We start from the raw sequence: 10,564 nt of genomic DNA on the forward strand, positions 1-10,564 counted from the left end.
TCGATAAGTGTTGATAGGGGCGTTAAACTCATACCATTTCACCATTTTTCCTTTCATCGAAAGGGGGTCCAGCTAGTAATTGATATCCTTGTAGACTGCACAGTCATGGCCACCGCTCTAGGCTCTCTATAAAAACTGTTGCACTGGTGCGCACAATGAGCACACAAACGAAGGGCAAAACACAAGTCTCACTATAGCCGAGTGTGCGCGCAACCTTTCCTTTCTTGCCCTTCATTAATTTTGAATCTAAATAAAGTCAAACAGTGTGCTCCATGGTGAACCAGAGTCACGTCAGTGTGCAGCCTTGGATAAGATTTATTATAATCAAAATGTAAGTATAGGCATGTGTCTAACTTTGGTGTGGAATGAACTTCTGAGGTAGTCTACAGACTCTTTCTGTACAATACCTGAATCTGTTTCCAACCCTCACTTTCCTTTTAAATCAAAGCTAATGTGTTTAAATAAAGACAGTAAATATACTGAACATGAATGCGAGCATGAGCATGCACGTTACCTCACTATTGTATATATTATGATATGATATGAAATGCAATTTAAGTTGTGAATATTACTATTGTTCACCTTCATTTCAAAGATTTCAGCCAGAAATTCTTTTGTAGATGAACAGGTTTGCTAAATGTACACTATACTATAAGACTGTTTTCGAAATTGTTACAACTATCCTCATTCAATAAAAGCAAAATTACAACAAAAGAACCTCAAAACCAGCGTCAAGTTTATCCACCGACTGTTTATTTCAGATTTGATGGGTAATCGGGAAACCAGATGCACAGAAATAAACAAACCCCACAATGATCCTGTATCACAGAACAATAGAAATTGATAACATGTGGGGTCTTTTGGGGAAGCTAAACAAATGCGAAAACTTCAAATTTTGAGTTGTATCTTGAACTGCTGCACAATGATGAAAGGAGCCAAACATACTTTTGAGTTGCTTTTAAAGTAGGGAAGCAAAGCAGAATATTTCTTTCTTTAAAAAGGGGGACCATATTCAAAGCAGCACATTTTTTACTTTTTAAAGTACTTGGGACCACATGCAAAGCAGCATATTTTTATCATCTTTCACAGAGAATGACATAAACTACAAATTTGACACATGGACAATGAATCACATCTCTTACCAATTAGAATACACTTGTGTCTTTCTACCTCCTGGGTCAGCTTTGAAACGCTGACAACCAATCTTTATTTTCTTCAAAATTTTAGACAAGATTTTTTTCTCGAAACAACCATTGTGCTAGATAAAATCATGAAAAAACCAAGGTGGGAGTAGCAACAGAACTAAGACTAGGCTAATGATGGAGAAAAGTTTCCTCACCATAGTCAACAATAATTCAATTGTTCCTTTTCTTAGCGTTCCCCACATAAATTTAATTCAATATTGAACCCAGCATGGCATCAATAACAAAATCATCGCAAAGTTCTGACAACCTTCAAGGAGAAGGGATATACAACTGTACGCTATCACTTTGGCGTAATCAATTACCAAAAATCCAATACTTTCCTATCCTCTCACAGAATTCAGTACAACAAAAAATTAGAACTCATACACCTAAGAATTGCCACAAATCTATGGAGGTATACCATTATAATCTTGTCTTTCAGCTCATATGCAAGTCTAACAAAAATAAGAACCAATCACATTACATAGAACATTAACAGTGCCTATTATTAGATGCTTATAAAAAAACCAAAGACAATAAGCTTCAGTTCAGGTTCTACCCATACATACGTTGGGATTACAAGAGTCTTGCATGATGCTCAAGATAAGACGCACCCCCAGCTAGACGCAACTGTTAAGCTACAGCAGTGGCCAGCACCTCAGACACGTTGGGATCGGTGGAGCGCACCGTCAGCTGCATGGTGACGCCCGACGAGTCCAGCGCCAGCTTGGCCCGCACCAGGGCATCATGGCCACCCCGGAAGACTCCGGCGAGGTACAGAGTGTGGGAGCTCTTGCCCTCAGGCACCTTGTCTGACCTCTCGCACGGCTGCAATCCAATGTACTGGATTATGTTCTTGATGGCCTCTGAAATGAAAACATGGCACAGGTCAGTTAGTTTAATTTTAGTAGAAGTTTTACGGCACTCACAACTGCATACGGTCATATGAACGCCAAGGGATGGATGTCAACAGAGAAGTCCTTACAGGAAATCCGGCTTACTCTGCTCACCTCTCTAGCTTCAACAGCACAAAGTTTGCTTTGACTAACAAGGCACCCCAGAAATAGCGGGTCCCAAGAATGTGAAAAACAAACAAAAGAAGTGGAGAAAAAATGAGGATAGTAAGGATAAGAAAAGAAAAAGCAGCAGTTCCCTCTTGCAGTTCAGGCACAGTTAAGAGCATGACATTGATGAATCAGCCCTTTTACAATTTTACTGTGCATAAGAACATGTTAATGTCCCCTCTTTGAGAATGACCTAAAGACACTTCAGTCAGTAGCATTGCCTGTGGGGTATGGCACAGGTCAAATCATTTGAGCTTTGAGTAACAGCTTTACGGAACTTTCAACACAAATAGGTAATTATTAAGCGCTGAAGATTAGAGGTGTTGCTCCATACAAAGAACAGAAGGAGGGAGATAAGAACGATACATGTTTGATAAGAAAGAAGTAGCAAACTACAATAGAGCACCTGTACACCACCCACATCGAATTTAATCATGAAAAGGGTGCACAAAACTTCTCAAGCTTCTAAACTTTCCAATCACTTCAAGAACATTTTTTGGGTACATTTTACAAGTTCATAATAACCCTACTGGACAATTTTAGACATTTTGAAAGCAGAGCACAGAGATCCACATCAGGACCTGAAGCCTGGACTTCACATGCAGGTAAAAATTGCGACCAACAGTCCCATAGTGACCCTTTGTCAGAGCTCACTGCTGTTTCCATGGCAACTTATTATTTGGAGCCTTAGGTGTGGTGGCATTTCTACTGAAGTTTAAAAATGTGTATCTAAAAATACCTTAGACTCAACACGTGGATAAATCTTCAATAAAAGAAGGTAAAATGGTATCACCGGAAATGACCCCCTCCAAGCTCACAACGAGTGCATCGACAATAAGAAAAAAACTGCCCATAAGCAAAGCGAAAGAACGGCGTTAGGTGCACAAAGGTAGACAAAGATAGCGACTCTACACTGGAAGAGATAACAAAACCCCACACTGAACAAACGTAGCAGAAGAAATGCCACTCAAACAGACCCCTGTCAGAACCCTTACCAGACTACACCCACTCAAACAACCAGCATCCACACAGGCATGACATTACCTTCCAGTGTGTTCATGGTGGACAGAGAGTAGGTGTCTTCCAGTTCGTTCTCGGGACCCACTTCCTCCCAGGAAGCGGCAAAGTTGGGCTTCATCACCCTCTGTACGTGATCTGCCACTGTCACCTCCACATCCTCCAGCTGAGCATGGGGAAAAAGGAAAAAAGATAAATCAGCACATCCTTTCTATGAAAATTTCAAATGCTAACAGCTCTAATTTCAAGCTAAGGGTACACAATAGTGCTTAACAAGGAATACATGTTTACAAACAGCATATCAACCTCATTTATGTTATAATTGGTCACTGTAGGAGTTTAGTTTTAGTTTTAGTAAGTGTTTTACTGCACTTGCAACACAATAAGGTCATATAAGTGCTTAAGATTAGAGGTGTTACAAAAGAGTAACAAACACAAAAAAGAAGGAGGGGAGATAGAGACAATACATTTTTGGTAGGAAAGAAGGAGCAAACCACACCAGAGCATCCGCAAACCACCCTCCTAGCAGCATTAATTTCAAGCTAAGGGTACACAATAGTGCTTAACAATGAATACATGTTCACAAACAGCATATTGACCTCATTTGTGTTATTGGTCACTGTAAGAGTTTAACGCCCCTTTCAATACTTTTTGGTTGGTTATTTGAGAGGTGGAACATCCCAATTGAACATCCATCACCCATAGAACTAAGCCAAATGGGTGAAGAACCTTTACAAATTCTCTACAACAACCCAAGTCACGAATGCCTCATTGGGGATTTGAACAAAGGCCATCCGCTTGGTAGTCCAGCAGGATAACAACTGAGATAACAATGTGCCCCTTCATATGCATGCCATAGTGACAAGCACAGAAAGTATAGAATAATGGTAACATGCTGCATATTGCTAGTTGAAAGTAGACAGTACACTGTCCAATTCATTTTCGTACAAAAGGTATGCATAATTTCATAATAAACAGAAAACAAATTTAACACTAGAACACAATCTACAAAAGTATTTTTCGGGATTTTTTCGTAAGAGTTTAACAGCACTTGCAACACAATGAGGTCATATAAGTGCCGAAGATTAGAGGTGTTACAAGAGAGAAACAAACACAAATAAGAAGCAGAGATAAGGACGATAATTGTTTGATAAGAAAGAAGAAGCTAACCACACCAGAGCACCCACCGACCACCCACAAAGTCTTTTTCTGCTCAAAACACAAATCTAGAACATATTTTAATTGAGATTAAACACACAAACAAAAGTACATACCACATATTCATCATCATAACCCTCATCATCCGGCTCTCCAGTCTGCGGGTCACAATCCTTCACCAAGAACTTCAAGGTGCAAGCAAATGTTCCAGTGACTGGAAAGAAACAAACAAGATTTAAAATTTTAATGAACTCAACATCCTGACTGAAAAACTGACAAAGTATTTTGAAAGAATACTACACTTCCCTGTTTACTTTATCCCAACACTACTCCTGCTCTGTTGTTTCGAGTCTAGAGATCTAAATCTAATCGTTTGCACTACCGTGACGACCTCCCCCCGAGTTATTTTTTAGCAGGTGTTCATGCAAGCTTGAGGCAATCACATGTATTATATAAACAATCACTCATACTCACACTTGCATGCACACAAAAACACAGCCCTACGCTGACAAAACACCTTTTTCTTATTCACAGTAGTTTCGAGAAATCAACTTATAATATATAATATTAATATCTCAACTATTTTGCAACGTACATCAACCGTTGATCCCATACTCTGAAGAGAATAGCATTCCCCATCATGTTCAACAGATAATATAAGAAAATTGAAAATCATTGATTTCTCCAAACTGCTGTGAATAAGAAAAGGCGTTTTGTCAGCATAGGGCAGGACACCCCCCCCCCCTCCCCCCTCCACCATAAAAAGAAATCAGAAAATGGAGCCTAAAAGTGTACCTTGTGTGGGCTCCGAGGGGAGTCTGACCAGAGTGTAGGTGGAGCCTGGTTTGTTGTACGGCAGGTTCACGCACGGGATGCTCTTGGACACCTCAAAACCTTCGGCCGGCTCCATGTCCACAGTCACATTCTCCAGCAACTGGTCGTTCAGAGTGTTGGTGCAGTCAAACTACAAAAAAGAATGTAATGAGGGAGATAAGTACAGAGCAAAAGGTAGGGAAGCCATTGGGAAATGTGAAAATTTACAAAGTTGCATTTGCAAACAAAAAGACAGTTAACAGACACAACAAATAATAATGGGTTAAGCAGGACACAAAGGCTGATTCCCCCCCCCCCCCCCCCCCTCAAAAAAGCATCCCTAGTTTTAGTTTTACGCACTTGCAACACAATAATATACGCCATATAGGTACCGAAGATTCGAGGTGTTACAAGAGAGCAACAAATATAAAAAAAGGAGGGGAGATAGAGACGATAGATGTTTGATAGGAAAGAAGAAACAAATCACATCAGAGCACCCGCCAACCACCCACCCTAAGCATCCCTGTAAAGGAAAGAACTTCAAAGTCCAAATGGTTGCAAACCTGTACCACAGAACTGTGTCAGCCATATTCACAATCAACCATGCTAAAGCCATCGTTAAATTAGGTACATTTTGAGGGAATCGTTACAATGAAAAAAACCTACATCTCATAAAGGCAGTCAAGGAAAGGGTAAAATAGAAAGAGAGTGGAGTCGAAGGAGAATACTACACGACAAACCCTCCACCGAAAAGCAAATAATAATAAAACTTGCACAGTAACTGGTGATACAAAACATACCAGAGCACAATAAATTTGTATTTTCCAACAATCAGAATACAATAAATCACAACACTGCCACTAGAACACAATGTGACATGAAAATACAGAATCCCAAATCCCCCTGAGAATACGTACAGCCCCCATCCCCAAAAAACTTGAAGCAAAAGTTCTGCAGGATGTGAAAGCAGATATTGTGACAGCTTGCAGATCTAGTTTAGTTTTAGTAAGAGTTTTACAGCACCTGCAACACAATAAGGTCATATAAGTACTGAAGATTAGAGGTGTTACAAGAGAGTAACAAACACAAAAAAGGGACAATAGATGTTTGGTAGGAAATATGGAGCAAACCATATCAAAGCACCCGCCAACCACCCACACTTGTAGATCTGAGAGAATACTCCATAAAACTAGACCACTTACATACCTGGAACACAATGTAATTGCTGAAAGTGTGTTTGACACACTGTATGTAGTACTCTGTCTCCGACTCGGTCACCTCCAGCGGTCTCGACGACTTGAACAAGGTGCCCAAGTTTGCCAACTCCGGAACCTGATCAGACATGAAATAGACAAAAATAGTTTTAACTTTTTGAAAGGACACAGATACTCGCTTGTCTTTCATTTTTTCAATCCCTTCCTTTTATATACACTGCAACAACTTTTCAATGACTGGCCTGAGGTCCAGCAAAAAGCAGAGAATTTGAGAAATACGATTTCTGTATTTATCCAAAAATTCGGCACCTCTGTTAACACTTAACCATCACAAGGCTCATCTAGTAAAAACCCTTGCCATCAAAGGCAAAGGCATTTTGGGGAAAATCCAAAGAAACTGGGTGGTAAACATTGCCGATCGGCGAGATGAGACGGCAAAGTGTTAAACAGAGCCTGATGAAATGAGCACACTCTGTACCTGTGCCAGTTGTTCCTGGTAGACATCCTGCCTGGAGGCAGCCACCTTGTCCTGTGAGGGCTTGACGCTGGCAGACTCCCCTGGCACATCCCGCACTGCACAGGGAGAGAAAGAGGAAAGTTGTTACCACAAACAGGAGACATCAATTCAACACTTGTTTTACTAAGTGTTTTACGGCACTTACAACACAATAGGGTCATATAAGTGCTGAAAATTAGAGGTGTTAGAAGAGAGTAACAAACACAAAAAAAGAAGGAGGGGAGATAAAGAAGACAGATGTTTGATAGGAAAGAAGAAGCAAACCACACCAGAGTACCCGCAAACACCCACCGTTTGCTCCTTCTGTCCTATCAAACATCTATCGTCCTTATCTCCCCTTGTTCTTTTTTATGTTTGTTACTCTTGTAACACCTCTAATCTTCTGGCGCTCATATGACCTTATGCAGTTGCGAGCGCCGTAAAACCTCCACTAAAACTAAACTAAAACCACCCACACAGGAAGAGAAAGGGGAAAAAATGTTACCACTTACAGGAGACACCAATTCCAACACTTTAAGTCTTTAGCCTTGTTAAGTATGCTGAGACATGATTACAAATGTGGGGCGTTTCAAACTGTGTATATCATGTACCATTCAGATACTGTACAAAGTTGACACAGCTCTTTTACCGTAATTTGTGCTCAGCAACAAATAAATTTGAACCAGTTTAGATAAAAATTAATATTACAAGTTCAAGCAATCCTATGTGAAAACAAAAACTACACAATGGCATTGCATATGATAATGAAAGAAAAACTGGCTTTGATAAAAAAATTTCCATTACAAATAATCTTTAGTTTAAGTTTCCACAAACTGATAGACTTCACACTGACTTGGAAAATTTGTTCACACAACAATGGGAAGAAAACAACTCTCTCTCTCTATATATATTTTCTTCTCCGAAGTAGGCTAAACAGAACAAAAGAAGCTGACAAAGAGGCACGAGAGAAGTATTGCTCACCTTTCTGCTCAGCGAGAGGCTGAGTGGCCAGTGGCACAGACTTCATGTCAAACTCCGTCTCTGTGGGCTCCAGGGTGTACTGATGCAAGGCTCTCTCAAGACCAACCACAGACACTTGCAGGCCTGAGAAAACAAGGAATTTCAAACATAATAATAATAAAGATAATAACTGCGTTTAAATAACGCATATAAATGCTTGGCTAAGCACTTTACAACTATTATGACCCAAGTAGGTAGAACCGAGGGTGCGGAGACGGAGCGGTTAGAGTGCTTGTCTCCAAATCGGAAAGTCCGGGTTCGAGCCTCAGACTTTTTCGCCCCCTCCTGCCCACCCAACCGTACTGGGTACCTGACTTCGAATTGGGGAAGTAAAGGCGATGTGGAAAGGAACTGGCCAACCTACCACAATATGCAGAAGGCCCATGAAGTTGTCTCACTAACAAGGCAATCCCTAATGTCCGGATCGGCTGCAGGAACAATTTTACTTTAGGTACACCCTAGAGCACTCAGAAACATTCTTGTTAAGAGATTCTTTCTTTAAGATCATGATCATTGTGATCAGGGACAGAATACTTACTAAACTAGTTCCCCTTAAATAAGCACAAAACAATTTTCAAACAAAAATGCTGCTTGCTGTCGTAATTAAAATGCAGTTCTCTACATTTTCCATAACTTGAGACCACCCACAAAAATGAACTATCCAAATCAACTTACTTTTACAACCAAACAAAGCCAAGACAATTTGATTTTTTTTAAAACTTCCTCCAGGATTTCATTTAAGCAGTTTTAAAGACCAGGGCCTTATGCTTCAAATTCAAAAGAGAGCTTTAACTCTTTCCATTTGCAATAATTTATCACTTACACATAACATAATAGACAGGTGGTACAGAGTGTGGCGAGCAGCTCAGAAAGAGGTAAATAACAATAAACAAAGTAGAAAATATGGAGGAGGAAGAGAAGTGAGAGGTAACTCACCATTGAGGATGTAGGCAGAACTGAGGGGTTTCTGGTTCTGCTTGAGCACGTTGACGTAGAAAGTGGCTCTGTCTCTCACTTCATCGTCGCTGTCCAGCTGGCAGCTGTACAAGTACAGATGCACTCAATGAATTTTGAGCAACTACAGAACATGCCAAAGTAATTAATTAATTGTTTAAAACATGCCACTAAAAGAAAAAAAAAGAGACTACAATTTATTTTTAGTAAGAGTTTAACACAATAAGGTCAAACAAGTGACAAAGATTAGAGGTGTTACAAGAGAGTAACAAACACAAAAAACAAGGAGGAGAGATAAGGACGAAAGATGTTTGATAGGAAAGTAAGGGCAAACCACATCAGAGCACCCGACAACCACCCACTAAAATATATTTAAACTTGAAGAGAAAATTTATACAAATGCCACTAACGACTAATGTGTGGATACAAAAGAAAACATTAAAAAAGAAATGAAAATTGGAGCGTGATTTCTTATATATTCAACAAGTCAGTGAAATGTTCAGCCTAAAGAAAATGCTACAAAAGACAAGAATCACTGGAGAAAAACCAAACCAAGGCACCAACAACGGTCTAAGGTATCTTGACACCAAAGAATAATATTCCATTACACATCTTGATACAATTTGACATTCTCTCAACACTAAAAATGAAACTTGACTTTTCATGTGGGACCAAATGGAACCAAACCATTAACAATCCATTGACAGATGCTACATATGTTTACGTGCCGTTTTAGCCTCTTTCTCCTGTTGTCTTTCACCTCAATTTTGAGGCTTCAGGACCAAAATTGCGTGAAAATCAAAGTCTTTCCATTATAACTATTTTTCCAAAGCTTACCGTTCGAGAAGAACGATGCAGCTCTCCATTAGGTCCTCACAGTGGGCTCCAAACTTGGCAATTGCACTGACAGCAGCTGTAGATGGAACAAGTTTTGAGGAATTTTGAGTTTAATGTTACTTTAAGTACCGTGGTGCCACAAGTTAGATAGCTCAATATAAAACGTGTGACAAAATATAAGGCACAGATGCAAACTATAGAATATTTGGCCATCACCAGAAATGATAGTGCAATGAAGTTTTTGTAAAATGAACGACATCTTTCCACAAAATCTACACAGCTACACATACATTGTCATTTCTTCATGTTATTTGGAGTTGAGTTCTGGTTAAGCCCAAGTCCGAGTAACAATTACAATTGTCATAAAATAAATAAAAATAGTTAAAAACCCTCTCTAACAATCATCTGTCCCAAAAACAGTTACCTGTGCAAATGATCACTGCCCCAACCTCCCCCCGACATTTTTTACTACATAATAATGATATTGTCCACGAGGACCACCTGTCTAAGATGCGATCACTTTTATCCTTGACAAAAGGGGCAGTCATCTTGAACAGGTTAGATGGCATTAGCAATAACGAGAAGAACAGGGCACAGATCTCACAAGGGCATTCATAAGCCATATGCAGAGGAAAGGAATCGTATTGGTCAAAGGACTCTAACACAATTAAGCAACCACATTAAAATCTGCCTTGGCTTCAGCTCAGATTTTGAGTACACAGGAGGAAACTTTCTCACCATCAACTTATCAGAGAGGGCAAGTTCCAATGTCATCACAGCTGAATTTTCTTTCTTTTTGTTTAATAA

General features: G+C 39.7%; 1 protein-coding gene across 1 annotated transcript in view; it reads right to left on the reverse strand.

The window, feature by feature from the left end:
- Nucleotides 1-731: 731 nt before the first annotated feature.
- LOC101846968 (coatomer subunit gamma-2) overlaps nucleotides 732-10,564 on the reverse strand; it is a gene marked incomplete in the record, with an annotated part of 24,499 nt that continues 14,666 nt past the window's right edge. Inside the window, 8 exon segments of the mRNA XM_013083611.2 lie at nucleotides 732-2,050; nucleotides 3,293-3,431; nucleotides 4,540-4,637; nucleotides 5,219-5,387; nucleotides 6,443-6,568; nucleotides 6,929-7,023; nucleotides 7,928-8,050; nucleotides 8,903-9,006. Of these exon segments, the coding sequence (XP_012939065.1) occupies nucleotides 1,818-2,050; nucleotides 3,293-3,431; nucleotides 4,540-4,637; nucleotides 5,219-5,387; nucleotides 6,443-6,568; nucleotides 6,929-7,023; nucleotides 7,928-8,050; nucleotides 8,903-9,006 (1,087 nt within the window).

This window comes from Aplysia californica, unplaced genomic scaffold, assembly GCF_000002075.1.
Source record: "Aplysia californica isolate F4 #8 unplaced genomic scaffold, AplCal3.0 scaffold00244, whole genome shotgun sequence".
In the NCBI taxonomy this organism is placed as follows: Eukaryota; Metazoa; Mollusca; class Gastropoda; order Aplysiida; family Aplysiidae; genus Aplysia; species Aplysia californica.